This window comes from Dromaius novaehollandiae, chromosome 21 (genome assembly GCF_036370855.1).
Source record: "Dromaius novaehollandiae isolate bDroNov1 chromosome 21, bDroNov1.hap1, whole genome shotgun sequence".
Lineage (NCBI taxonomy): Eukaryota > Metazoa > Chordata > Aves > Casuariiformes > Dromaiidae > Dromaius > Dromaius novaehollandiae.
The window spans coordinates 3,882,864-3,910,801 of NC_088118.1; the positions used below are offsets into that span (position 1 = coordinate 3,882,864).

Sequence of the window (27,938 nt, forward strand, 5' to 3'; positions counted from 1 at the left end):
TTCTTAAGGCTCCTATTCCCATCTGTAACAGGGACTTCCCTGCAAGAAGTGTATTCTACAGCTGGAGCGGCAGGACTTACAAGACACCTTCCTCACCCCCCCCATGACATAGCCTAATCATAAGATTCTCTAGGAAAAAACAAATTCTCCCCCAGCCGAGGAAATGAGGCTGCGACAGCAGTTTAGGACAACTGTGCTACAAGAAGGGCACTTAAACTCAGCTGGCTGTTGCCGGCCTGGGGCAGCCACGGGGGCTGATCATGCGAGCATGCACGCCCTGCGCCCGCCTGCGCCGTGGGCTTTCTTGGAGTGGTGGGCTCTCAACGTGAGCTCAGGCCGGCCCTGAAGAAGGGATCGGCGGGGCAGACAAAGTGCCTCTCTCCCTGCCTGCCCCTCGGGGCAGGTGCTGGGGCCTCGGGAATGGATGCTGCCTGGATCGCCTCTGCCACAGGCACTGTGTGATCCCGCTGCCCCCTGCCCTGGCTCCGTCCCGCTGGAAAGCCTGCACCGTCTCTGCTGGACACTAAGGTTGGAAGACCTCCATAAATGCACTCAGGTATTCACCACCAAGGAGTGTTAATAGCTTTTATTCGCATACAAGATCTTTGTCACTGGATGGAGAACTAGAGTTGATGATATATTTAAGAGTTTTACGTGATTCCTTTCCATTGATTTCACATAAACAGCTGAGTTAAACTGGACGGGTGGCTGGTGGCTGCTTTTAATGCAGAAGAGGAAGGATTTCAGTCTAAGTTTTCCCCACTGGAGCTAGCCATAAAGTATTGCTTAACCATTACAACAGTCCTTTCTCTAAAGAGGAACAGCATAATCCTTGTCTGAGATGTGGCAGGGATCGGTAGAAAGCAGACCAGGATGTCTCGCTGCTGTTTGTTCAGGCTGTCGTCCTACCCAGCCGAGACTGCAGCAGAGCTGGGGTGTTTCTGCTGAGTTTGGTGGGATGGGACTAAGGGACATGTACTAAAATGATGCAGGGAAGGAGGAACAACAGTAAGCAAATCTGCAGAAAATTGTTTTGCTTTTTAACTAAAACATATGCACTGAGGTTTTGTTGGAACAAACAAACCCTTCCAGAGCTGTGTTTCTCTCTTATCTGGTCTAAAAGATTAGAATAAAGTAGATTTTCTACATGAAAATTTAAATTCCCAATTAAAAAAAAAAATCCATCCGGAAAACAAAGCAGTGACCTGTCCTGGTGTGTGGGAGGAGAGGTTTCCTCTCTGGTCCCTTGGTTGGGACAGGATGAACCACACGGGCTCCTAAGACAAGCCGATAAGGATGGATGACTCGATCGTGCCCGCCAAGGCTGCCTCCTGCGAGGTACCTGGCTATGGGCTTGTGCCCTGGGAGAAGAGGGGCTGCAGGGCACGAATGAGGCGTATAGGTTGCAAACCGCAAATCCATAACCCATCCCTCAAGGCGCTGCCTTTGCTCCCAGGCCTTTCCTCCCAGCGCCCTCCTCGCTGCACTCGGGCTCCTGCGAGGGGCCAGCCGCTGCCACGGGAGGAAGATACAGGCTGAAACAACTTGGCAACGCGTTTCCATGCCAGGCTGAGCGGTGACTTGCACGTGACTGTTCCCAGAGCTCTGCTGCCCTGGGAGTAGAGTCAACAGGGTTTGGCTTCTGACCGAACAACAGTCCTGGCCGGGGAGGAAGAAGAGGGCTGGCTGGCTCTGCCTCTGTAATTATAGAGGCCCCCTAAGAAGCTCCCAGAGTTAGCAATAATTTTGTGATATTTGTTCATGATCCTTATTCAAAGCCAACTTCCTATGAAACAGATGCTCAGCTCACATGAAGGACTTGCACCAGCCTCTCCCTCCCAAGATACAGACCTTAAAATTAGCACTCTGCTGCATAATGGAAAAAAATGCTTCACAGGATGGCATACAGCTAGGGCAATGATTTTTTTTTTTTTTTTAATTTTGGCTATTATGAGTATTTAAAGGCTAACAGATAGGAAGAATGAACTTAAACCACAAACCTGCACCTTGGGACACCTGGCCTTATTTTACAGCTTATTCTCCCGCTTCCTGCGTGACCTTGGCAGATCACTTAATCCCCATTACACAGTAACGATAATCCTTCCCTTCTCCCAGCCCTCAGCTCCTGCAAAGCAGTACTGTTCACGTGACGGCTGTGATTGACGATATGACTAAACTCATAGACTCATAGACTAAAACTATGGAGTTAAAACTCAGAAGTGACTATTCTGATTGCCTTTATATCCTCAGCCTGCAAAATGTACCTGACAATTTCTGTGTCAATCCCATATCTGTTGTCTGAGCTGTAACTCAGCTGTTGATTTCAGAGACAGTCTGCTAAAACCCCTGGTAAATGGTCACAAAGGTTTGTGAGCCTCTTTGTTAAAAAAGGGCCAAAAATAAAATTGTGAAAGGCAAGTTACTACTTACAGTAATAATTTCTAAGTTACTGTAAATATGTGCATTTCTATAATGTAGAAAAGATTTATTAAGACCACAGTCTGGCTCCAAATGCCTGAGGACTGTTCCATGTCATCTGCAGAACCTCCTCTAATTAATTTGCTCACCAGAACAGCACCGAGTAAATTTTGGAAGATGATTTCTGAAAGCCAGGGAGGGAAATTACAAGTGTATTAAAAGCTGGTAATAGCATCTGCCTGTTAGTACTGCAGCTGAGATCAAAGCCATGCCATGCCAGGTGCTGAGCAACACCACCACGAGAGTTTATATCCACTGAAAAGTTTACAAATACAATAAAGTAGCTCTTAAGTTTGTTGATAAACAGGCCCTGATCAGGAAAACATACACAAGCAGCTGTTGTTTGGCCATGCACTTGTTTCAAAAGAAGCCACAATTGCAAGGGAAAGAGCTGTGTTCCCGTTTCTGGAGATGGGTCCCGTCTCACAGCAGCAGCGGCAAGGGATAAAAAGATACTGGGCAGGAAATTCCAGCTTTCCAAGACTTAGAGTGACCCCCCAGCATAAAGCAGCCGTGCAGGGAGCAATCGCTCCCAGGCAGACGTGCCTCAGTAGCTGTGGGAACACACACGGTCTCCTGAACTGCTCGATCTGCTACTGAAGAAGCCCAAGTGCCCGAAACCAGCCTCTGTGCTCTCTGTCCTGACTCTGCTTCAAGAAGACCTCCTCCACCTGGCAGGACTCAAGCATCAGTGACATGAGCCCCAGGAGCGGGTGAAGAGCCAGGTCTCCCTGTCCAAAAACATCTCTTCGGGTACCATCCCTATTGCCTGTGAGTATCAGGGGTGCAGCTCCTGTCCTCTCTTGCTTTTTGTCTGTGCTCTGATCAGTCACAAGCTCTGTGCTGAGCCAGATGCAGTTTAGCTCCAAAGTCAAATTAAGGACATGATAGGCTTTTGCAGGTCATGATCTATCGGTCAAATTCACATTGTTCCAACTCATCTCAGCCAGTGGCAACTGAACCGGTTTCCTTGGAACATGAGAGAGGAGAGCCAGGAGCAACTGTCCCTGTTTGCTGGTGTTAGGATATGTGTAGGAGATGCTAAAACCAGATACTAATGACTGAAAACAAAGGTGACTTTTGCACATAACTGCTGTAGCAGCTCCAGAGCTCTGAGCATGCTTGCAAAAGGGGCAGCAGGAGGGTCATCAGGAACAAGAAGGTCGTGCCCTGATAATTCCCTGATGTTTAACAGTGCCTGAGTTCATGCAAGGCTGGGAAAGGTGGGAAAACTGGAACAACTTGCTGTTGATATTTTATTTCTTTTATTGTTCATTCTCCTTCTTTTTCCTCCCGTTTTCCATCTGTGGGAAGGCTGATGGCCACTTGGGAGCATGAGATTCTGCTCCTTGCCCTTCTCAGTCTTCTCTGTGGCCTGAAGGAAGTCTTCAAGCATTTCTAAGTGTTTAAATGCTCCCATCAAGTGCCCTCACCATTCCTGAAGCGCACAGCCCTGGGGCCTACCTTCCCGGCAGAACTGGCATAGATCCTCATAGTCCTACAGGATGCCTTTGGCAGTGGGGCTTAAATTTCAGCTCACTCTTATAGAGCCCAGTAGCTTAAGCCAGTAAGGACTATTGCTGGAGCTGAAGTGCCCCTTTCTCTGTGCCCATGTCTCCTTGCCTGCCCAGCCTGGGTGCTTGCTCCAGAGGGGGGCCAAAATGCTGGCAAAGGGAAGAAAATCAGAATATTTTCACCCGTGTACAACAGTATAATCTACAGTCTAACTAGAAGCATGTTTTAATCAGCAGAGCTTTCATAAGACACAGAAATATGCTCTGAAGCGCAGTGCAGACCTAAGTGACCTTAGACCAGGCCTCTCTTAAGCTCTGGGTGATTGCTGTCACTCTCTGTGTAAAGTTCTTTGACTGTAGGGGAGGTTTGGGGTTGTTCGGGACACACAATTTCCTTCAGATGTATTTTTAAGCAAATTGAATAAACACAAATTACACGGTACTGACAGCAAGTTCACTGTGCAGACTCCAAACTTCAGGCCCTCTGGAAAGACCTCTGCTCTTCGCGTTGCTGTGGGAAGCGAGGATAATAGCGAGCTGCCACCCCTGCCCGGACGGTCACCCCGGCTGGCGGGAGCAGAGCCCTTCCCGGCGGCTCCCGCCTGCCTCCGAGCGCCCCGGCTGCCCGCTCCGGCTCGGCTCGCTTCGCCCTTCCTGTTCTGCGTGTTGCGGCTCACAGCTGCCCACACAGCCCTCACCACTCCCAGCGCCCAGCCAGGCCCAAACTCCCCGGTTCCATCTCAGCCTCCTCCTGCCCTCTCTGCCCTCGGCACAGGCCGGCGCAGCGGTGGTCCCGGGAGGCCGCCCGGCACGGCTTTGTTCAGAGCCGGACACAAAACGCGAAAGAGGAGGACTCCAGAAAGCTTTTTTTGGTTTCGCTTTTTTTAACGAGGATGAAAGCACCTCCCCTCCTGTCTGACTCAGCTCTGTGCTCCACTTTGTTCTCCATCATCGTGGAGAAAAACATCCAGCCAAACTGAAGCTGCTTTGTCGGGGATCTGCAGACACCCGCCGCGGGGCTCGCACGGCCGGGAGAGCCGCGGCTCGGAGCCGGCCCCGGCCCCGCCGGCCCCCTCCGGACGCCCGGCCCGCTCTCCCCACGCTCATTTCGTCTTCCCCGCACCGCCCCAAGGCCTCTCGCCGTCCCGGCGGCGGAGCCGGGCTCGGACCCCGCTGGCGCCGGTAAGCGAGCAGGGCGGAGGGCGGCCGGGGGCAGGCCGGGGGCGGGGAGGATAAAAGCTCCCGGTGCGCCGGCGCTGCCTCCCCGCTCGGACGGTCCCGGAGCCCGCGGCGAGCAGAGAGGCGGTCGGTCCCGGCGAGCAGAGCTGCACCGGGCTGCTGCCGGCTGGGCAGGGCGGCGGCGGGGCGGCCCGGGTAAGGAGCGGCGCGGGGACCCGCGGCGGGGCGGCCCCGGGGGAGCGCCCGGGCCGGGCTGCTAGACAGCCCCGGGGGAGCCCTGCCCCGAGCTGCCCCCGCGCTGGGGGAGCGGCCGTGCGGGGCCCCGGCGTGTCCCCCCGGCCGGGCCGCCCCGGGGCAGGGAGCGGTGCGGAGCAGGGGTGAAACCCCGTGGCCAAGGCGGTGCTGGGATCCGGCGCTTCCCCAGGCGTGTCAGGAGCTTGGTGGCTTGCAGGGAAGCCGGAGGCAGGAGCGCTAGTGGGGGAAAGGGTGCTGGAGAGGGCCTGTGTTCTGGAGAGCACCGTGCTTATGGGAGGGAAACTAAGCTTGTTTTGAGTTTGTTTTTGTTTTTTTCCTCTGGGGCTCCCGCTTATGACCACGGATTGATAAGGAGGCACGTGGGCTGGATGAACACCCCGTGCCTGGTAAAACTGCTGTGTTCATAACTTCCTCTTTCTTCTTATTCAGCAGGATGGTTTCCACAACTTTGGAGGTGACCTGCAGTTTCTTTGCCTGGCTGTCTCTGTATGCCGCCTTCTGCCACTGGAACAAGCACCGTTCCTATGAGTGGAGCTGTCGTTTGGTCACTCTGCTGCACGGGGTGATTGTCACCTGCTTCTCTGGTTACATTGCTCTCCTGGATGGCCCCTGGCCTCTAACCCATGCAGGTAGGTTTGGAGTCTTAGCTCAGACATATCCTTGTCATCCAGTGTGGATGATGACTCCATCTCTGTTTCTGTTGGAAGTGGAGTGAGGGTCTGATCTCTCTTGCTGTCTTTTCTGTGTATATTTTGGGGAAATGAGGGGGATTTTGCTTAACTCTCCTGCTTCTCTTCCAGCCTTTACTACTACTTACTGTTCATCCTTTTTATTTGCATTTTGTTTTTATCTATGTATACTTTCAAAGCCTTCAAATTGGCAGCTTGAGTTGATCACAGTATCAGTTAGGTGTGTGGCAATGTGTTGGACTTGGCTAAATGCTTTTCACACTTTTGAGGATGTAATAACTCCTAGCATTTGTAGCATTTGTCTTTGGGGCTTTGTTTGCTGTTTCCTATCATTAAACCTCCAATAGTTCAGTTGATGGGGTCAGACTCTCCATCCCCGCTTTCTAAAAAGGTGGAGAGAAGAGGGGGAACAGGAGCGTGGAAGGGTGGAATGACTTGCTTGGGTCTGCTGAGCGGAGCAAAGTCTGAAAACAGACTTTCAGAACAGAACTGGGCACCCCAACTTCCAGGGTGGTGCTCGGCCTGTAGGATGAGTCTGGAAACTAAGGGGGAAAAAGGCACACATACAGCCTGTAATGCTATATGTTATAGAAGCTGGGGGTTTGGGTTTTGGGGTTTAGGTTTTTTTTTTTTTTTTTTTTTTTAAGACCTCAGGCTTATATACATCTTTCATTTCAGGTTCACCAAACACATCTCTTCAGATTCATGTGCTGTCCCTGACCTTGGGTTACTTTATCTTTGACCTGGGCTGGTGCCTCTATTTCCAGACAGAGGGGGACCTAATGCTGTTACATCACACGCTGAGTATCTGTGGCATGATCATGGTGCTGGGGCTTGGGAAGTCCGCGACGGAAGTCAACGCTGTTGTGTTTGTTAGCGAGATCACCAATCCGCTGCTGCAGACCCGATGGTTTCTGCGGGAAATGGGGTGCTACCACAGTGTCCTGGGAGAGGTGGTGGATTTCTTCTTTGTGCTCCTCTTTGTGGTGCTGCGAATTGGGGGAGGAGCTTTGATCATGTACGCGATGGTGACCTCCCCTGATCCCATCTGGCTCCTCAAGGCTGGAGGCCTGGCTATGTACATTGTATCTTTGGGGTTCATGGTTGAAATCTGCCACTTTGTTAGGAGGAAAATACTGAAAAAATGTAATCACTGGAAAAGCATGAGGAGTGTGAACACACCTGTGAAAACTAATGGGCACCTGGCAGCTCATTAACTGTGCTTGTGGAAGACCATCCCTTGGGAAGAGGGTCCTGGCTACTGAAGCCCATTGCTGTGGAAAGAGCTCCTGGAAGTGATGCAGAACGGATTTTCTGGCACTAGCAATGGTCTGCTACCCCTGGAGGAGATGAATCGGCTCTAGGACCTCGGGAAAGCTTCACTGAAGAGGGTTTCAAGTGGAAAACTGAGGAACTTGGCAAGGCAACCGAACTGTCGGTTCCCTGACTTCTCCAGCAGTGGCAGAGTCTCTAAGAGGGTGGTAATGCCAGAGCTATTCAGTCTGCAACAGATAAGTGCACAGTCCCTGTGTTCTTTAATCATCTTCTCGGAGGCAGTATTATCTCACAGTGTGGTACCAGGAAATCTAACCTGAAAAAATCCCATATTCCTATGGGTGGGAGCAGGTAGGGGTGTGGCCTAGCAAAGACTTACTCAGCCTCACTTTGCCGCCTTTCTGGAGCTGGATGACACACTTGACTAAGTACTTGGACGAAGGCCTCTGAACAAGACGGAAATGCTTGCAGAGGTATAGTAAGCTGTCCTTCGAGTGTGTGAAGTGATGATATTCCAGCCGAGGCAGTGTTTTACCTCAATGTTTTTAATGACACATTTCCTTTTTTAAATGCCTGCATTCAAGCAGGTGCTGTTCTTACAGCAGTGCTACTTCACTGCAATTAATTCTGGTGCTGTCGTTGTGAACAGAGTCAAGAACTAGACATGTGCCAATAAACTCCATAAGCAGGTGTTCATGTAGCCTTGGATTGCCAGACATTTTGTGGGTGAGAGATGATAGAGAAGAGCCCTGCCTGGATGCTCTATTGGTTCTGGGGCTGGCTCACTTAAAGGTCACTTAAGCTTAATTCAAAGTTGACAAGAGTCAAATAAGTGATTATATTTTCAGGAGTGACAGTGATGTTTAGGCAGATCTCAGTGTGCCATCTGCTCCATACCAGCAGGTCTCAGAGTATGGACCAGTTCTCAGGGCACTTGTATTCTTAACTTCTCAGAGTTGTATTCTGACTTCCCCCTGGGGTTTTAATGTGAATTTGCCTGCATTTGAGACTGCAGTTCAGAGGTCATTTATCTTATAAAAGCCTCACAGCTGAGAAACAAATGGCCCTGTGTTGCCTTCAGGCTCAGCAAGGTTGGTTGCCTTTCCTCCTTCCTGCTTTCAAAGAGCTTGGTTAGATATCCTTCATGGAGGATTAAATATCCTGAAGCTGTAGAAATGCTGTTCCTAATTAAAGGAGGAACTAAAGACCCTCTGAAACTGCCTGCATGGCTCTTGCCCAAGCGTGGTGTCACATCTATGGCAGCAGTGAAGGAGCAGAGCGATGGGAATACAGCTACTGCGGCGACTGGGCCTTATAAGCTCCTCCAGGCCCCTTATGGCACTGACTTTGGCATTGTTCAGTGCTGATCCTACCTTAGCTGGGGGTTAGAATAAGGTGGCTGGAGAGATGAAAAAGTGAGGAAACTGGAGACCTGCACTCCTGATACGTTGCCAGCATGGCTCGGGGGGCCTGGACTGGTGAGGGATGAACTCTTGCCAAAGTCATTGTGTTCTTGTGAGAACTCCTGTGAGTGATGAGATTTCTAATAAAGTTATGTTCTCTTTTTAAAAAGAAACACTTGCTGTAATGTTCTTTTGTTCTGAGTCATAAGGAGGCAACTGAAGTTAACACTGAGGAAAGGAAGGCCTTGGGGGTAGATGAAGCACGCTAAGGCTGGCAGTGACGGGCAGAGCTGTGGTCATACCTTCACGCTGCCCGGGAAGGAGTGGGCTGATGGTAAATCAAGCACAGAGTGTGCCATGTGCTCTGGAGCTCAGGCTTGAGGTGTGAAGGATAGATGAGGGTGAGCAGGAGCTCGGACTTAGGACTAAAGTGCCCCTAACCTGCTTTGCCAGTGAGTCACTGCCAGTGTTGTAGGATACCTAGGAATGGGACACTGAGCTGAGGCGGTGTTTGCTCCTGATGGGCACAAGGCTGTGTGGCAGCTGTTAAATTCTGGTCATGGCCTGCATCCCTCACTGCTTTTTCTTTGTCGCAGCAGTACATGCTGCCTTGCACTCCAGAAGTGACAGTTTCAGAAGGCTTGGGTTATACAAGGTGGTTTATTTACAGTGTCTTTGGAGATGCAGTTGAAAGCATGAGAGGCATTAGCACCTTTTTGTTGTGAGGAAACGGGCATCCTAAGCCACTGCGGAGTGGCTGTTCCTGGATGTGATCCTGCCTGCTGCTGCTAGGCCAGGACCCTGGCTCTGTGGAGCAGAGGTGGGATGGGGTTTGGGCTCCAGCAGGAGCAGTTGTCCCTCAGCTGAGGGACAGTAACTCAGTGCACCCAGCTCGCTTCAATGCAAAGCAAAACTGGTGGTTAACTCTGAGATCCGAAGCAGAGCAAGTGCTCTGATGGTCATCTACCATGTCTCATCTAAGGCACAGTTTTAGTGTTAAACCTAGTGTGATGCCAGGAAAGTGTCCTTAGTATGTTTTTTTTTTTTTTTCCTCTCCTTTGCTAATGCTTGAGAGAATGGATTTTTTTAATGCTTACTATAGTGGCCTGATTTTTATTGTCAGCCATAATGAGGGCTCTTTGCCTTACAAGAAAAGCGACCAGCAGTCTTGACTTCGCTCAGCTTTTAACTGAGAGACTGTTGGACTCCAGTTTCATACATATTCCCAATTTATTCTTGGAGAAGGAGTTCCCAAGTCATGATGAGCTCTGTGACCTCCGTTGCAAACTCTTGTTTAGAATAGGTATGGATATAAGACAAGAGCAAATAACACTGATGTGCAAGGGCATGGCTATATGGCAAAGGGTAGCAGCGTGCAAATACCTGTTCGGAGAGGTTCCTGTCCCTAGCTGTTTTGCTGAACGCTTTTCTTCCGCAGGCAAAATGAGCCAGTGCAACTCAGCCTGCCTATTTAAAGCGCTGACTCTGCACAAAGCAAACAAGAAAATTAGTGTAAAAGCTGCACGTAACTTCCAGTACAATCCACTGGGAGATGATTTAACTTGCCCGCTTGCATTTCACTATATGCAAATTCTGCATGTTGTATGATCTAGAAAAAATATAAGAGACTCCTCTGTATTTCATCTGGGGTGTTAGGTGGTCTTTGCTTTGTTAGGACTTTGCGTGCTGTTCTGCTGTGACTGTCTGTTCTTCTTGTCTGCTCAATTTCTGTATTGCAACTCAATATTAGCCCTGTAGCTTTCTATCTGCTATTAATGCTGTTCTTTCTCCGAAACCAAACGTTAGAACAGGTTCATCTCATTTGCTTTTGAAGTCGCTGGAGCTGGTGTGGTGCCCAGTTGAGCAAAGGTGTGGGAAAACAAAGTGAGACCTAAGATCCCTCTGAGAAGCAAATGCACTGTTGGGCTAGTTGAGGATGTAGTGTTGAAACAGCTGTAGGAAGAGCATCTTGCATCGATGGGAACCTGCGCCTGGCCTGAACTGGAAGGGTGAGATAGACAGATACCAGTTAAAAACAGGATGGTTACAAGTGCTGTGCGAAGCAGCACTCCCACCAGCTTGAGCAAAACTTGACAGGAGAAAAAAACCAGTAGCTCTGGGTGCGAGAGGTGGCTTTGATTTAACTTAAGGAAGGAAGAAGGGGCTGGCTGGAGGGAGATTCCTGGGAGCTGCGGGAGGAGCCCTGTTCCGCTGCTCTGCCTGCAGGTGCAGCGTGCGGCGGGGGCGACGTTTCGCCGCCTGCACGTCCGCAGTCCCCAGCCCCGCGCGTTCCCGAGCGCCGCAGAAGCGCAGGCCGAGGGCACCCCCCCCCCGCCGGCGGCCGCCTCCCCCCCCCGGCTGGGCCGCGGCGCTGCCGTCCCTCCTCCCCGCCGGTAGGTGCCCCCAGGCCGCGAGGCGGCGCCGCGGTGGCGCTCGGCAGGGCCGCGGCCCCCGCCCGCTCCGCCGGCAGGTGGGTGCGCGGCGGCGCCGGGGGGGCGCGGCGGCTCCGCGGGGGCGGTGCGGGGGCGGTGGGGGGCGGCTTTTCTGCGCGCGTGCGTGATTTGAGGGCGCTCAGGCTCCCCGGCCTCCCCCCCCCCCCCCCGGGAAGCCGCAGCGCTGCCCTGGGGCTGCGCGTCGGGTTTTTAAGCCCTTTCGGGGGGGGGGCGGACTGTGCTGGGTCAGGTCCAGGCGTGCGGTTACTCTCGGGCCTGCTCTGGTTGGTGACCCCGCTGTCGCTGGAAACGCAGGTAGTAACGTGGTCGCTGCTGCTGGGGAAGGACATCACCCTCTCGCGCGCGGCGATGGGCGCGAGTCACGGATGCAGTGTACGCTGTGCGTATTAGTAACAAACGTTAAGCTGTAATGTGCGATGGCTGTATTGCAAGGGACAGGGAGAAATCTGTGTGAGTAGGTGGGAAAAACGTTTTGACATGTTAAAAAGATCATTCCTGCTCGTAGCGGCCAGGCATCTCCAGCCGCTCAGTGCCTCCTGTCTCACCCGAATTCCCCCGCCTTACCCACTCCGCTGCGTGAGGCAGGGCCCTGCGCACCGGGATGCCCGTGGAAACATTAGGCCAGAACAGTCAGTCACGACCTTACTGCATCTCCCCGTGTTCCCGAGGCCCATTAGAACATAATGGCTTTGTTTACCCGGCCGCCTCAGCCGTGCCCTGTGCTGCGTGGAGCAGGACAGGCAGGTTGGGAACGGCAGCTCTGACGCCTGGTCACGCGAATCCCGCGGGGTGGTCAGCCGATGCCGGCAGCACCAGTGGCACGTTTAGTACGATACAGCTGGAAGCCTGTGCACCCCGGAGCGTGACTCAGCTTCTTTCGATGCACCTCCCTGAATGCTTAGGAGTAATGAGACGTATCTTATGGAGAGGTATGATAAATACGAATGAGTTGTAGGTATAGCATTATTATATATTTGGGGGGGGGTGGCAACAAAAGCAGTGTGCTCCACAGATATTTATGCATTGCAATTTTATTCTGGTGGCGTGTCCAGTGCTTTTGCGTGTTTGGAAGATTCTGTATTGCACAATGAGGGAGGGTGTATGCAAGAAATGTTCCTACTGCTAAAAACATATTCTTCCCTTCAGCACGTAAGGGCAGGTGCCGCCAGTGCACTTCGTGCAGGAGTTCGTGGAATGACTGTCAGGCTGACGGACAGAGGGACGGTCTGGAAGCATTCGAGGGCGCTTGCCTTGAGCAATGTCCGTGACTGCCTTTTGCAGCTTGACCTGCAGAGCGGCCCCACAATCATCTTGGCAGCTTGTCAGAGTGAGGCTGGGAGGGCCCTGAGAGGTTGTCTTGCTCGTCCCCCTTATGCTATGCTCTGCAAAAAAAAAATTTCTTTATGGGCATAGCTCCTACTCCTTTTGCATCAAAAAGATTTGGAGGTCTTGGTGAAGTCTGCAGTGAGGAGAGTTAAACAGGAGGAGTCTTGTGCCTGTACCTGCCGGCTTGGTTTTTGCCTTGTCTCACTCCTCTCCCTCTGCTGGTTGCTTTTTGTACATCCTTTGAGTGAAAACTGCCGAGGAGGGAGCTCATGCAGTGCCTCGCACCGTGGAGCCGTGAGGAAGAACAAGGGGCTCTCCGAAAATGCAGCCGGGGTAGGAAAGGGCCTGGCTGGAGGAGCCCTTGCGGCTCCCTCGAGAGGTGTGCTGCTTTATTCCATCACCATTTGCTGCGAGATGTTTTGTTCTAACCTGAGCTTTGTCCCCACGCACTAAAGAAGCAGCTTGAACTATTTGTTGCCACCGCTGGAAGTTTTCCCTGGAAGGACAAGGGGATTTTCTGGCAGATTTTTTTTCCAAGCTGCCCTGGAAGTGGGTTACTGCTGGAAGGTTAAACTTCAGTAGCAGGGAGAGGTAGCAATGCTTTTGTGTTTCTTGTCACTCGTTTGCAAATGGTGTTGCAGCACTGGGAAGATGGGTTAGCAGTGAGTCTAGCGAGAGAATGGTGGGAGTTCTGGGGGGAGAGGAGGAACCAAGCTAGCAAACAGCACGGCGGGATGAGCAGGTCAGGTGGGGTAACACAAGCAGACCCTTGAAATGCAGGATGCGTGGTCAGGAAAGAAAAATGAAGGGCAGGAATCGCTCTGGATCAAAGCCTTGTTGGTAGCTGTGAAGCTCATCAGCCTGTTGCTTAGGCAGTGCAGATGAGTACTAACATATCCTAACTGATCTCTACATCATAGACTGGTTGGAGAAGTCCTCAGAGGTGCATTCCCAAGTCCTGGTCTGTTTTCTGTTCAGCCAAGCTAAGAACTCATTGTCTTACGCAATCATTGCTTTCAATATGTCTTTGCATAGCGGAGGTGACACTGGTGGGGTCTGCGTGCTCGTGGCTGCTATCGCATCTGTCCTAATTCTCAAGGATGTAGTTTTTTGGTGTAGGCCTTTTCTCAGAGGAATTGCAATTCCCAGCACCATTTATCCTGTCATAGGTGACAAACTGGGGACTCGGGGAAGCAACCGTAAGCTCTTCCACTGAGTCATTATGCGACCTCAGACAGTCACGTCACTGCCTTGTGCCACAGTGTCCCCACGAGAGACTGCTGATGTTGGCTCTCCTTTGGAAAGTGATTTGGGTCCAAAGAGCTGCATGGGAGTTAAGATTTGTATTGCAAGCTCTTTGCTTGGATTGGTTTAATATCTAAGACAATGGAGGAGAGATTGTGAGCCTCTGGGAGGAGTTTGTCACCTGCTCCCAGGTTACAATAATAGGTGCCTTTGAATAAAAATGTCAGGAGCAAGCAGGTAATAGTGCTGTCCACTCTGCGCTGAGGTGATTACTGGTGAAATGCTCTGCTGGGTTGCGCTAACATTGTCAAACACCTAGACTTTCTGATCCATTTCTTCCTTCCGTTCCTGCGTCAGGATGCTGTTCCCCCTGCCTCTGCGGGTAGCCTGCAGCCTGATTGCCTGGCTCTCTCTCTACGCTTGGTTCTGCCGTCGCTACAAGCACCGGAACTACGAATGGAGCTGCAGGCTGGTCACCCTGACCCATGGCATCCTTGCTACCTGCCTCTCTGCTTACATTGGCTTTATTGATGGTCCCTGGCCTTTAACTCATGCAGGTACGTGATGAAAGTTGTGGTCCCAAGTGCCCAGTGGGTGATCTGAGGGCACAAGGTGGGGTTTTCCTACCACCCTGGTAGCCCACCCACCTGAGAAACACTGACTGTAGTGGTTAGTGGGATTCTTTGTGATGGCAAATGAAGAGAAATGAAGAAACTGGTACCGTATTTTGCTAGTGTAATGACCCTCCCCAACTGGAATCCGGCAAAGTGTGTCATCACGTTGTGTGGGCATTACGTGTGTGCAGCTGTTAGACTAACAAACACAGTATTGTTACTTCTCTGACTTCTCCAGCTGAGCTGTGACCAGTACAAGATAATATCAGCCTGTGAATGCTGGAGGTGAATACCCCTTTCCTGTCCCAGATCCTGCCTGCTTGTTGCCTCTGTGCTTTACAGCTCTGGCTGGTGTCTTTCTGTTTCAGGATCACCAAACACAACTCTTCAGGTGCATGTGCTGTGCCTTAGCTTGGGCTACTTCCTCTTCGACCTGTGCTGGTGTGTGTACTTCCAGACGGAGGGTGCCCTGATGCTGGCCCACCATCTGGTGAGCATCTTGGGCATCACAGCGTCATTGGCACTTGGGGAATCAGCTGCTGAGGTCAACGCCGTCATCTTTGGCAGTGAGATCACTAACCCGCTGTTGCAGGCCCGCTGGTTCCTGAGGGAGATGGGGTGTTACCACAGCCTCACAGGTGACCTTGTGGATTTCTTCTTTGTGGTTCTCTTCACTGGGGTGCGGATTGGAGTGGGGGCCTGGCTGATGTACTGTGAGCTTGCCTCTCCCAAACCCAGGTGGTACATTAAGCTGGGTGGCGTGATCATGTATGCTGTCTCCTGGGTTTTCATGGTCAGCATCTGTCGCTTCGCAAGGAGGAAGAGCATGAAGAAGTACCATGCTTGGAGGAGTCGGAGGAGCGAGGAGCTGTTCTTGGAAACTAATGGACATCTGAAAAATCAGTGACTGGATGCTGAGTACAGTCTTCTTGGAGTTCATAATCTGGCAAGAAGGGGATCATGCCTGAAATGCCACTGTCAGGAAAGGAGCCAACGCACGTTAGCAATTTTGGAGCCAAATTTCTCTCTGGCCTAACTCCATTGAAATCCATGGAACTATGCCATGAATTCATTGGATCTGCAGTGTTTGGCCTGGCAGAGGCTGGCTTAGTGTGTATATAAGCATAAACTAAATGATCTTAGTAAAAGAAGGGCTAATTTTACAGACTAAACATGACTAGGTCAGCAGTGCAGGTGTAAATAGCAGTATTAGTAGCTAACTCCTTCAGCACTGATATAGTCTTTGAAGAGATGACAAAATAATGCTAAGTCTTGATGTTCAGTGTTTGGTACAGTCTAGGCAGCTAGAGTGACTTTGTTTATGCTCTTAGGAAGAAACATGTTCTAGTGTTTCATGTGAGTCGGGCAGAAGTAGGAGTTGGGATTCCTGGCTCTTCCACCAATTTGTTATGTGACCTTGGGCAAGTCACTTAACTCTCTAACTCTGTGCCTAATTTCCCCATATGTGAATTGGGGGTGATGGAGCTGATCCATCTGTTTTATGCACTTTCAGATCTTTACTTGAGAGGTGCTATATTAATGCAAAGTGATGGTGGTTTTCTGCATTTTGTTCACTATCCCTATGTTTCCTCTGAGAGAAATAATTTTGGTGGTTGAGCTAGAATGTCTTTAGAAAGGACAGTATTTTAGGTAGGCCTTTGTTTCCTACCCTTTCTAATTGCTTTTAATAACTTATTTATTAACTTATTGATAATTTATTTTTTGGTAGCTCCCAGAAGCTCTAATCAGCATTGGCACCTTGCTGGACTAGGTGCTTGATGAATACACCCAAAGACACAGCCCCTGACATGGAGCACTTTTGTGACTTTTTCCCTTTTCTTCATCCATGACTATTAAAACCTTATCCACCTCCTCCAAGTACTCCCCTTAGCTCCTTGGGGTACCAGCACTCTCCATTATGAGAAGCCCCATCAGGACTCGCCAGTAAGGGGTTCTCTGGCTGATAGGCCTCACGTAGGGGCCAAGCACTGATTTGCCTGCAGAATGCTGAATTTCCCTCTGCTGTGTTTATCGGCCCAAGTGCAGGCATAGTGTGGAGCAAGCTTGTGACCAAATGGCTTGTCTGGAGATTGTCAGACAAATACCTTCCCCAAGCTGCAAGTTGCTTTTAAAAATGAGAATAGCAAATGCAGAGTGCTTTACTGCAGCAATCTGCAAACGATCTGTACTTGCCGTTTTTGGCAGCCTCAAGGGAACAGGGACCAGAATCTGATTTGTAGTAAAGGCCGTGTATTTGTGTTGTCTTGAAAGTGTCATTCCAGATTCAGGTCAGTGTATCTGAATCCAGGGTCTGCACCAGGGTTTGCTGGGAACAGTGGATGACTGTAGGTGACATGTGAGATATCTATGGGCAAAATGATTGGAAAAAACAGCTTGCTTGAAACTAGCATTGTTTTTCCCCAGGACTGTAGATACCAGTTTCAACAAGAATGTTTCCTCAAATCCCAGTTGGGATTTCTGGTTGAAGAGTGGCCAACATGCATCTTCAAAACATGGTGGTTAGGGTGGAAGCGCTACCCTCCTTCAGGTCCTTCCTCTGCCCTGTTCAAGCCAGAGACCTAATCTTGGCTCTCTTGCATCTGAATTGATGGCTTGATCCCCCCCCGCCCCCCCCCCCCCCCGACTGGATCTGAGTCACTTCATAAAAGTGAAAATTTATGGGGTAAGAGAGAATTATTTTTCAGCCTGGTGAGTAAAGTGTAGAGAAGTGAGCCTAACTGGGAGAACGGATGAGTGTTACTTACCTGGTCCCCTTAGCAGGGAAAAATTGTCCCCCAATTTGCAGCTGCTGTTGTTGATTTCACTGTCTGTTCTCAAGCACTGTTACTTTGCTGTTGTTACTACGATCCTTATCCTGAGCCTCAGCACCCAGGTTCCAGTGCAGCTCGGATCCCAGTTCTGCTGGGAGCCTTGCCTGTTGCAACCAAAGACCTGGAGAGCCAAAAGGGCTTCAGACTAGCAGAGCCAACTGACAGGTGAGCTGATCCTTAAAAGGAAACTTGACTCATTTAGCACAGTGCAGCCATATAACTGTTGAGCCTTGAGGGGAGACAAGGGCTAGATGGGACTTGCTGATTCTTTCCCAGCAATGCTGCTGGTGTTGGGTGTGTCAAGGAACCTTTTTGCCTCAGCTTACCCACCATATTAAGTGGGTACAGTATTTACCTACCTCGTGGGGTGTTTTCATTTGTTAACACTAAGCCATCTTTGATAAATGCTCGGTGGTCTCTGTCAGCTGTGCTGTATACAAGTAAAATGCTGTTGCTTTGAGTGAAGCACTTCTCACTATGACCTGTAATCAGTACTTTCTAGCCTGAACATGGCACTCGCATCTGGTTTGCCTCACAAAAGCATGAGTCCAAGAGGCTTTGCAGTGGTACTTAACAGGCAGGAGTCGAAAGAGTAAGCTAGACATATATGTAAGGGTCAGCCCTGCCGCCTTGTATTCAGGTGGATTCCCAAGTCAAAGAAAGGAGGTCTGGTGGGTTTTCTCAAGTAAGCACTGCAGTAAATCTGGAGCCAGAAGAGCTTCAGCGAGCCAGCCTGACCAAGGAATAAGGAGTGAGGTGGTTGCAGGGAAAGCTTTCAGCAGCAAGTCCTGAGGACACGTAGCAGAAAGCTGAGCCTGTTCATTTCTCAGTGCAGTTGTTGACTTGCCCATCAAGAAGGATTTCCTGAGAAGTCCTGACGGTTTGGACTCCGACCTCTGGCGAGGTTAGTGTGCAGCCGAATGCTTAGTTACTGCCCTTCTGTGTGCAGCCCGCCCACATAGGTATGGAGAAGAAGGATGCCAGTTCAGATGACTGCAGGTGTGTGTGACACAAGTACCTTGTGTGAGAATGCTTTGGAAGATAATACACTTAATGGTTGAGGGGTCCCTTTCTTCGAACTGAGGGAAACTTGGTTAGGAGGAGCAGAGCTCTGTCATCAATGCTGAGGCTTCAGATGCTAAACAAAGGCACCAGAAAACAAAAGAGCAATTAAGAATGGCTCTGTGAGGTGGAGGTAGCAACAATGTCTCAGAGCAAGGCTTTGTAGTCTGAATAGTGGGATCCAGTGCAGAAACCCAGGGACAGGAAACAGAACTTTCAAGCTGAGTGGAGCAGATGGTGTGGGGCCCCTGTCCTCAGGCTAGTCCATGGTGACTAGAGCAAGTTGTAAAAGTAAACTGCAGAACTAGTCTGAAATACTAACTTGTGTTTGAATTACTGTGTAATAGCAACTAATGTTCCACCAGTGAATGGTGTAGATGCTTTGTATTATGTTTTATAAAATAAAGATTCTTTAATTATAATGAAAAACTGGGTTTCCCTCTTTTGATGCTGTTCTTGCATAAGTCATATGTGTGTCGCTGCGTGAGTCAGCATTGCCAGTGTAAATGGACCAAGTGTTGGGCATTGGATGTTTTTGGAGGCTGAGCCAACAACTTGTTGTACAGCTTTTACGAGTATTGCTTCTTAGAGATCTTAGCATTATTTTACAGGCAGAGAAACTGTTTTAGCATTATTTAATGTTGCCTTAAGTGGGGGTGCTCACAGCTGTAGAAATGAGCCAAAGTCAGCAGTGTGTAAAGGTGCAGACTTATCTGGGGACTAAGATGTGCAGGTCTGTCTCCACCTGCCTGCCATGGTGCTATTGCTTACGTCCTGGGTGGCTGCTTTCACTCAGAGCCAGAGAGAAACGGCAGGTCTGTGCAGCTGCTGGCAGCTGGGTTTATCATGCTCTGTTCACTGCCCAGAGCTCCCTGAGCAGGACAGACTGTATCCCGTAACCTGCTGTGGGAGGTGTGAGCTGCCGTGAGGATGTTGTGGAGGGCTCAGATGTTCACACAGCAGCTTCTTTTGCCCTTGGTGCAATGGCTTAGCACTGGGAAAGCCAGCAGGACGCTTTAGTCAGAAGTGATTTAGATAGTTCTTGCACTCCTTTTAAAAGCTCCTCTTCAAAAGGGTGCTCCTAAAATAAAAGGGAGGAAAACATTTTGTCCAGAGTGGTGATGCTTTTCAGTGGTCAAAATAAGAGGTGCAGGCACCAACAAGAATTTCTCTGGACCAGGCACTGTACAGACCTAGAACCAAAGGAAGGCCCAGACCTACACAGACTAAATCAGCAGCTCTGAAAATACATGTAGCCAAGTTGCACTCAGGAAAGATTGGTAGTATTCTGTGTTGTGCTGGCAAAGAATAGCTAAGCTGCCTTGCTCATGGTCACAGCATTTTGCCAGAGGTCTAGCCTGCCAAAAGTCTGTTTCTATAAATAGTTAAGCCAATTTGGTCGTTTGGATGTAACCCTTAAATCTACCTCGAAATCCTCCAGCACCGGGGAGCAGCTGTGTAGTGTTGAGCCCTCTGGAGATGCTGGCCTGTTTTACACACTGCAAACAGCTCAGCTACAGGCTGAAGTGATCTCGGGGACGGCAGTAACCTTATCCCGGGGTGTTGTTTAACCTCTGAGGTAGTTCAGAAGCAGAGGAGAAAGTAAAGCAGCATTCTGAAGGTTTGCTTTGGATCTGCAAACGTCTTGTGTGTGCTGTGTCTGTACGAGCGACACCCCAGAATCCAGTCTTAAATTAATGGGCAAATGTGCTTCACTGTAAAAAGTGAAATCTGCCCCCCCCCCCCCCGCCAATATATTACATTTTACATCTTCCTGTTATTTCTTTTAAAACCATTCCTTTCCTGCTGCCTGCCTTTCCCTTCTACTGCTGGCCCTGTAGTGAAGCTCTATAAAATTAACCTCCCCTTTCAATCTTCTGCCCTCTTTTTCTAACTGAACTCCTTATTTGTATTTGAGACAGCTATTTTATGATATTTGAGGCTTTATTCCCTTGCAACAGTGGCCCAAGCACTGATGAAAAAGCATAGCATTTTAAGTCTTTGGAGTCTAGACTAATACCATTGCTGTCAGCAGGTCTGTTCCTTGGATATAAAAGATGAGAGAATGTTTTAAGCTTCATGGAAGTTGTGGTATGTTTCTGATACTTGCAGACTTTGTATAACTTGGCTGGAAGTAAAATAGCAAGTCTGCTGCCATTTCCAAAGAAATCAAATTTCAGAGATGGAGAGAGAATCAGTCAGCGTTAGCCTTGTGTTGCATGAGCAGTTTCTGGGCAAGGAACAACTCTTTTTTGGTTATCCCAATGTACCAGTACTTTTTTCTTTCCTGGTAAGGTTGGACATGTGCTCTTGTAAATCAGTATAAAAGGCGTTACTTTTTGCCAGTTTGGTCCTGTTTCCCTCAAATTCCTGGGAGAGTTTTGCATATGATAAGTTGACAACAGAAAGGATCTTTAGAAAATGACTTAAAGAAGCAACTGGGCAGATCTAGGAGGTGTATGTAAAAGCTTTTGTAAAGTAAGAACAGTTTACTGGTAATTAATTTTATGTGGAAAAGGAGAAAGTGTCAGTTTTTATGGCTTTTCAAATGTCACAAGGTACAGGTTTTCAGGAATGCTTGTATAATATTATGCGAATTGTACATCATGTCAAAAGGTTTAGATCTGTTCAGTATAACTGACAATCCTCAAATGTGATCAGAAACAATGTTATTTTCCATCTCTTTAGATTTTATCATAATAACAAACACCTTTTTTTTTCCAGTAAGAGGGACAGTGATTGTAGCAGAGAGCAAGAAGGAAGTCTCCATGACAGAATGTACAGCAGCTTTATCTGTCCTTACAAATGTTGTTGCTTTAAGTATGCTCGTATGGAAAGAAAGCTTAGTGCTATAAAATGCTTACAGTGATGTGGCTTATCCAGGTTTAGGAACTGTAATAAGCTGTCATAGTAGAACCACTTTTAGATTAGGCTATCTATGTCTCTACTAGTGTTTTTACCAGCATAGCAAAGTCAGCCAAGTATTGCATTCCTATCCAAATAATGTAAAAGCATAGACCAGCCCTGTGTTGCGCTTCCAGCATTTACAATGAACTGGATGCCATATAAGCTGCCTGTCTCTGCAGATAGCAAATCATGTGCCTATTTTAAGGTATGAGATGCTAAAAGGCTTTGAAATTGCATAGCAATATGAACTACAGCACAAATTCATGCTGTTTTCCAGGTTAGAAATGCATCAAGATGGCCATTAGTGGCCATTTGATCAATTATTGTATTGGTTTCTAAAGCAGCTCCCTTGCACATCACGATGAGGCTGGTTAGCATCAGGCCAACATCTGGCTCCCTCTTCTGTGGATGGCAAAGGAGACAGACATGTATCTGGATTTGATCCAGGGTATATTAGTGTCTTCGAAAATTGTCTCAAAAGTAGAATCTCAGCAAGCAGCAAAATATCGCACACGTTCTCAGCTGGCTCAGGAGAATCTCACTCCACAGCAGTTCCCGGGGATCAGCCGATGCTGAACTAAGCAGCAGCCTTGGGAGTGCAGGTGAGTTTGATGGGATTGAATTGAAGGCCATTACAAAAATCAATAAAGCAGGCACGTTTAAGTTGTGCTAAGCTTGAGAGCAAAGCCAGGCTCACCTGAGTCCTGACACAAGGGGCACAAACTGTATGGGAAATGAATGTGAGCAACTGCACTTCAGAGGCAGAGGAAGTCAGTGGAGGGATGTCAGCAGCTACTGCTTTATCCCACAAAGCCAAATGGTAGTAAGAGCCCCCTCTTTCAATGAGGGACTGCCATCCATGTCATTAAACATGAGAAATGTATGGGTTAGTAAGACTTGGCGTTATGATTTGTAGGGGGGGAAATGGGGTAGGCTTTTGGCTTGACAGCCTGTGGTTTAACTATGATGAATTCCTGCATTACAAAGTAAAAACAGCTGACAAGCTGGCTGAAACAAACTGATTCACTTCATCTTCCAGCTGCTCAACTTCAGAGCAACCCAAATCTTTGCTTTTCTGGAGTGCCTGGCTGGGGACCAGAGGGATGGGGCATTGGTCTAAGCATCTTACTGGATTTACTTTGCTTCCAATGACAACAGCCCTGCCTCAGCTCTTCTCATTTCTCTGCACATCTGCAGTATTCTCAACTCTAACAGCCAAAGTCATGGGCACCAAGGATGCATCAGGCCTGCAGTGTATGCTCTGCTCAACTGATCTAAACATGTGCAGGCAAAGGCTCACAACATGGTAGGCCTAATATGTACCTCCTGATGGAGGCTTTGAGCTTGCAGCCTGATATAAACACACATACACAGAGGGCATGGTAACATCAGCTGTGCTTTCTTTCACTGGAAACCGGGCTAATGACAGCCAAAGTCCTATCCGCTCTTCCAGTCACAAATTTGCATGCACGTGCTGTTGTCTTTGTTACCCTTGGGAATCATTTCTCCTGCATTTCCTCTCCAGTTGTGCAAGGGTAACGGTGGCTGTTGCCTTCCAAAAGTAGCTGTGGGTTTTTTTACCCATACAACAGATAGTTTGCATAGCAATTTATGGTAAGTCTAAAGAATAGTACAAGATACTGGTGCATTCTGTCACCAGTTTAATCGATCACCTGTAAGAAGCAAAACACTAGAGACTTTCAATTCCACAGTCTATACCTTTTCAAATCACAAATCACAGAACTAGGATTAGAGTTAAGGTTAGAAAAATCTTCATTTAATTTATATCATGGAGGTCAGAGATGCTCAGCTAAATCATATCTGGGCTACAGCACACAATTTTATGAAGCTCTCTAGTCTTGATAAGGTCTGCAGAGGATTCCTTCCTCTAATGGTTGAGTATCCTATTAAAAATGTTTTGATAGGAAATTTTCATCAGACAAAAATCTCTCTGGTTATATTCCCTGTTTGTTCACACTTAGGTTAAAATTTGAAGTGTACCAGCTATCTGAGGCAAGGCAGTGTCATAGACAGCTGGCACCAAGATATCATCAGTCTTCGCTTACTTCCTACTTCCGTTTGCACTGAGCCCATAGTGCAGCAAATCTTGATCAGACTGAACCGTTAAGTGGTCAGACTGCAGCAGCTGCAGCACCCCAAAGCTCCGGAATCTGACACTGGTTTGAAATACTTGTTTCAAAAGCAGAGTGGGTGTGGGTATGGGCAAGACCTCCTTAAAATGCCCTTAGGGACAAGCTTCAGATGAGCTGTGGTACCAGCCTTTTCCAGCAGATGGCAACAGGTCCTCGGCTGAGCGACTGGTGCGAGGTTGGAAAACTCAGGTCTTTTCAAAACAATCTCAATCTCTATAAGCATGCCTTTTCAGGAGACCCATATAAAGCACCGCTAAGGATTTCTCCTTTCCTGTGCCATCCTTTTCTTTAAAGCAAAGAAAGGGGTTATTGTTCATAGGACTCAACATTCTTCAATTCAGGGTCCTCCTTATTTGAGCCACTTAGCTTTGTCCTGGACTGTGAATTATATGCTGTGGGAATATTGCTACCTTGCCCTGGAGATGGAGAGTGGTTAGCTTAATATGCATTTTCCACTCCTAACATGTATGTTTGTATGATAGTACTAACTATAAATTAAGGCTGAGGACTTTATAGCTACCAAAGGAAAAAAAAATCTATTTTAATTGGTATTGCACAGTGTAATTGCTTATTGATTTTTTTTTTAACTGGATTTCACACTGTGAAACTGCCCAGGCTGCAGAAGTCTCATAAATACACATACCTATTAACATAAACACACGGTCAGCTCCTGACTAAAATCAGCATTTGCAGAGAAAAGTCTGCTTTCGAATTCTTTAATTAGTGCTTTTTCTGTTTAATTGTTGCTTTAAACAGTGAAATGTGAATGCAGCCCATTATGAGCAAGAGTTAATCTACTGAACAATATGGTATAAGGGTTTTATGTTTCCTCTTTGCCATTGATGTAGTTTTTTGTGATGCTTCTTCTGACAATATTGAGCAAATTCTGTGGCAAATGGTGATCAGTGTTGCTCCACTGACTTTGATGTCAGTTTACTGCAGCAGAGGTAAGTTACTTTCCTGTTCATATACATGTATGGGTTTTTTAGGTTTTCCTCTGGCTAATTGTTATTGTCATTATTTTGTCATGCACAATAAAATATAATTAAAGTAATAGAAAAGCATCAAGACCTAATATGTGAATGCCTGGTATGTCATGAAACAGAAGGTCTCCCAGGAACCTTCCTCTTTCAAGGCACAGTATTTGAAAATCAGTAAGTTAAAGGGGATTTACTGAAGGGAAGATGCTAAGAGATTGTTTATTTACCCTCTTAACACTGGCCAGTGCATTGCGTGCTGCAGCAGTATTAGAGACAGTCATGGTTGTATGTCTGGCACCCGCCTCTTTCTCTTCTTTCAAGCCTTCCCCAAAAGGAAACCAAAAGAGGAAGTGTGTGTGTTCTTTGTGTCTGTGTCAAGTATCATCTAGAAAATGATTCCATCCCACACTTCCCCTGTTCCCATTGTACTCCTTCGATACAGCTTCATCAGACTATCAGTCTCCTGACTTCCTGATTCACATTCACTTGGTTCCCAGGAGGAAAAAGCTCTATGCTGTGGAGGGACAGGCTCCTGAATATAACTTAAAGCAAGGTACTATCCTGTATGCTTAATGATGTTGTAGCTGGTCCTGACTTTCCAGAGGCCTGTTTGCCAGACTGTTTCCAAATCCAGCGTCCTGAGTTTGAAGAAGCGTATCAAGGTAAGAATTGATTGACGGAAAGAAGGAAAAGTGTACTAGATGATGGGGGGCTAGCTAAAAAGATACTTACGTTGGTCTGTTGGTATTTGGTAGGAAAGACTGACAAGAGCTCTCAGTGATGGGGTGCTGCATGAATTCCTTAGCTCTGAGAGACCAGGTGACAGCTCCTACCCTCTTCAGCAGCAGAGTGAGCTGACGGTCCCTCGCACTTTGATTAAACCCATTTCACTTTTGTGGTAGACATTAGCTTTAATTCCTGTCAATGAGAGCAGCGTGGAAGGTTCATGAACTCCTAGTACATAAATATTATTCTCTGGCATTTGAAAACAAGAGTGCTTGGTTCAAATCTTATTTATCCCCTTGTGTTGGCAACAAGATTTTAGGATTAGGTAATGCACCTAGAGTTCAGCTTCTGGTCTGTTACTACAGTTTGCTTCATGCTGTTCATCCACTGTCAGAAGCAGGCTGTGCTGTTCAAATATATGTAGAACTGAGACAGACATTTCTCTCTAAAGCTCTGTTATATATTACATAGGTGCTGGCAGTCACAGCAAGGTATCAGCAAGGAGATGTTTTTGTTGAGAGCTGTGACTGAAGAGAGGGAAATCCATTTATGTTGACATTTTAATGTGAAAATGCTCTGTATTTAGTAGGTGTGGTGATGCACGGTCTGTTGCTCACCTTTTCATATTGGTGCTTTAATCTGCCATGTATTTACTTTCTGTGAGAAGTTTCTCCAGCATGGTGTTTTCCGCACGTGTGCTGCGTGGGGGATAGAGCTGTGAGACACTCCCTACCCCTAAGAGCTTGTGATCTGCATCAAGACAAGACGAAACACAGGAGAGACGGTGGGGAGGGCGTGGGAGGAGAGGAGGGATGTCTCCGAGGTGGATTTCAAGGGAGGAATGGGAAAGGGAGAGGGAGAAACAGCTTTAGCAATGAGAATAGAGGCCCAAGGAGGGAGAACTATTAATAAATGCGTGATTGGAAGAAAAACTCCGTTTGCCTGAAAATGCTAAAAGCTTTCTCTCTGGTAGGGGCCGGTGATCGAGTGGGAATCAGTCTGAGGAAAGGGTTTGGGGGCTTGTGACAGGGAGCCCGCTGCGGGGGGGAGAAGCACCTCCGTTTACATTAACAGCCGTCATGGTGGGAGGGAATAAACCCCGCGGAGCTCCGACGTGTACGCATGAGGCCCCGCCAGCACCTCGTCCCCAGGGCCGCGGCGGCTCGGCCCGCAGCGACGGGGCCGTTTGGGCCGGGTGCGGGGAAATGCGCCACCGCCGCGGGCGGCCTGAGGCAGCGCTGTGAGGGGACCGGGGGGGGGGCGCTTCTCGGGGCACAGGGGCCCTCCGGGCGGGAAGCGAGCACCCCTCAAAAACACCGGAAAACGCCCCAACGCCCGACCGAAGCGGGCGGCAGCGCGGCGGCCCCGCCTCGGGCGGTGCGTGCGGGGCACCGGGGCGGCTGTCGCCGGCGGAGGGCTCTGGCGGGCGGGCGGGCGGCGGAAGGATACGTGCCGCGGGGTGTGAGGCGGCCCGGAGGTAACGCGCCCCCCCCCCCCCCCCCCAACGGCTCGCGGGGGAGGGGCGGGGCGAGCGCAGGGGGAGGGGCGAGGGCGGAGGCGGCGCGGCCCAGCCCGGCCCGGCGCGACCCGCGCAGGCTCCGCCGGGACGCGCCGCTCGCGCCCGCCTCGCCTCGTCTCGCCGCGGCGCAGCTGGGCCGGAACCGGGCCGGGAGGCGGCGGCGGCGCAGGAGCGGCAGCGGCAGCAGCGCCCGGCGGCCTCGCAGCAGGACTTTGCCCCGCCGGTTTCTGCGTCCCGGAGCGAGGCGCGCGCAGGCCGGAAACCCCCCGGCTCCGGGGCCGAGCGGGACCCACCGGCGGGCCGGGCCGCGCCCCGCGGCAGCTCGGGCCGAAGCGGGCCAGGCGGCGCGGCCGGGCATGCCCCCGCGGGCCTAGAGGCGGCGGCGGCGCCCTGCCCGCCCCCCCCGCGGCCGGCCGGCGGGGCGGGGGGCCGGGGCGGGCCGGCAGCGGGACATGGGCCCCGGCGCGGCGGCCCCAAGGACACCGGCAGCCGGCGGGGCGCGCCGCCCGCCCCCCGCGGGCCAGGGCCCGTGAGCAGCGGCGGGGAGGGGGGCCCCGGCGTCCGGGCGGCCCCCTCCCCCCCACCCCACCCCACCCCGCAGAGGGGGAGGCGGGGTGTCCCCGCACCCCGGGCTTGCGGAGCCGCCCCCCCCCTCGGCTGGCGTTTCCCGAAGTTTTCCCTTCTGGCCTGCTGCTTGCTCCAGAGCCGGGATTTCCCCCCCTCTGCGCACCCTCTTTGCAACTCCGGACCGCCTGAGGATTTATTGCTTTTGAAGACTTTGCTCCCCGGTACACGTTATTTTCCCCCTCTTCTTTGGGGCAAGGTGGGGGGTCTAGGGGAGGACCTTGTTTTTTGTTGGAGCTTTTCTTAAACATCTCCCCCTTCGTGGTCTGGATGTTCTGGGTGACTGCAAGAAGAGTTTTGGAGTTGTTGGTTTTTGTTTGTTTTTTTTTTCCCCCTTACCCTTGAACTGCATTTGTCTTCTGTGCATGCCTCTTCTGGAGCAAGGCTGGATCCTGAACCTCGGTGCATGTGGGGTGCAAAGCCTCATTAATATTCCTGCAATAATAGTAAAATGCAGGTTGGATAATACGACTTCTTGCTAAAGGCTCCAATGAGTGGCACACAGTCCACAATCACGGACAGGTCAGTATGAAGTAATTTTACGAAGCCTGGGCACTGCTTAGGGCTCGTGGGCTTTGCGTTTTGGCTTCAGTGATAGCGTCAAAGATCTTTGGTCAGAGGAGATCGGGAAAGTGGGATTAAATTGAGTTTCTGGGATCGGTACGTACTGGGGGTGGCTGCCTGTCAAGGTAACTGGGTTAACTT

General features: G+C 49.7%; 3 protein-coding genes across 11 annotated transcripts in view; all 3 read left to right on the forward strand.

Moving 5' to 3' along the window:
• Positions 1 to 4,665: 4,665 nt before the first annotated feature.
• LOC112988008 (TLC domain-containing protein 5-like) lies at positions 4,666 to 8,966 on the forward strand. Of its 3 annotated transcripts, none has more exons than XM_026108191.2 (3): positions 4,666 to 5,174; positions 5,859 to 6,055; positions 6,794 to 8,966. In XM_026108191.2, exons 2-3 carry the CDS (start codon positions 5,860 to 5,862, stop codon positions 7,330 to 7,332), a joined length of 735 nt encoding a protein of 244 aa, XP_025963976.1. In that variant the 5' UTR covers positions 4,666 to 5,174; position 5,859; the 3' UTR covers positions 7,333 to 8,966. The 3 variants fall into 3 exon arrangements, with proteins under 3 accessions (XP_025963976.1, XP_025963974.1, XP_025963975.1); XM_026108189.2 differs by having other exon boundaries at positions 4,667 to 5,174; positions 5,856 to 6,055; XM_026108190.2 differs by lacking the exon at positions 4,666 to 5,174 and adding an exon at positions 5,253 to 5,366 and having other exon boundaries at positions 5,856 to 6,055.
• On the forward strand, positions 7,735 to 24,855 carry LOC112988007 (TLC domain-containing protein 5-like). 2 transcript variants are annotated; one of them, XM_026108185.2, is made up of 3 exons: positions 7,735 to 7,863; positions 14,175 to 14,374; positions 14,800 to 24,855. In XM_026108185.2, exons 2-3 carry the CDS (start codon positions 14,176 to 14,178, stop codon positions 15,336 to 15,338), a joined length of 738 nt encoding a protein of 245 aa, XP_025963970.2. In that variant the 5' UTR covers positions 7,735 to 7,863; position 14,175; the 3' UTR covers positions 15,339 to 24,855. The 2 variants fall into 2 exon arrangements, with proteins under 2 accessions (XP_025963970.2, XP_064380338.1); XM_064524268.1 differs by lacking the exon at positions 7,735 to 7,863 and adding an exon at positions 11,187 to 11,263.
• Positions 24,856 to 24,914: 59 nt separating this feature from the next.
• The window catches only part of ARHGEF12 (Rho guanine nucleotide exchange factor 12), an 81,518-nt gene continuing 78,494 nt past the window's right edge, over positions 24,915 to 27,938 (forward strand). For 4 of the 6 annotated variants that reach the window (XM_026108195.2, XM_064524262.1, XM_026108197.2 and 1 more), the window contains exon 1: positions 26,640 to 27,755. In XM_026108195.2, coding sequence (XP_025963980.2) covers positions 27,724 to 27,755 — 32 coding nt within the window. In that variant the 5' untranslated portion in view covers positions 26,640 to 27,723. Of the gene's footprint in view, positions 25,027 to 26,639; positions 27,756 to 27,938 lie in introns of those variants that run through there. The other 2 variants (XM_064524261.1, XM_064524264.1) reach the window with 2 other exon arrangements.

Excerpts from the sequence above, each read along its gene's own strand:
- LOC112988008 (XM_026108191.2), top strand. The coding sequence starts at position 5,860 with ATGGTTTCCACAACTTTGGAGGTGACCTGCAGTTTCTTTGCCTGGCTG. Across the intron at positions 6,056-6,793 it reads CTGGCCTCTAACCCATGCAG|GTTCACCAAACACATCTCTT; the intron begins GTAGGTTTGGAG and ends CTTTCATTTCAG.
- LOC112988007 (XM_026108185.2), top strand. The coding sequence starts at position 14,176 with ATGCTGTTCCCCCTGCCTCTGCGGGTAGCCTGCAGCCTGATTGCCTGG. Across the intron at positions 14,375-14,799 it reads CTGGCCTTTAACTCATGCAG|GATCACCAAACACAACTCTT; the intron begins GTACGTGATGAA and ends TTTCTGTTTCAG.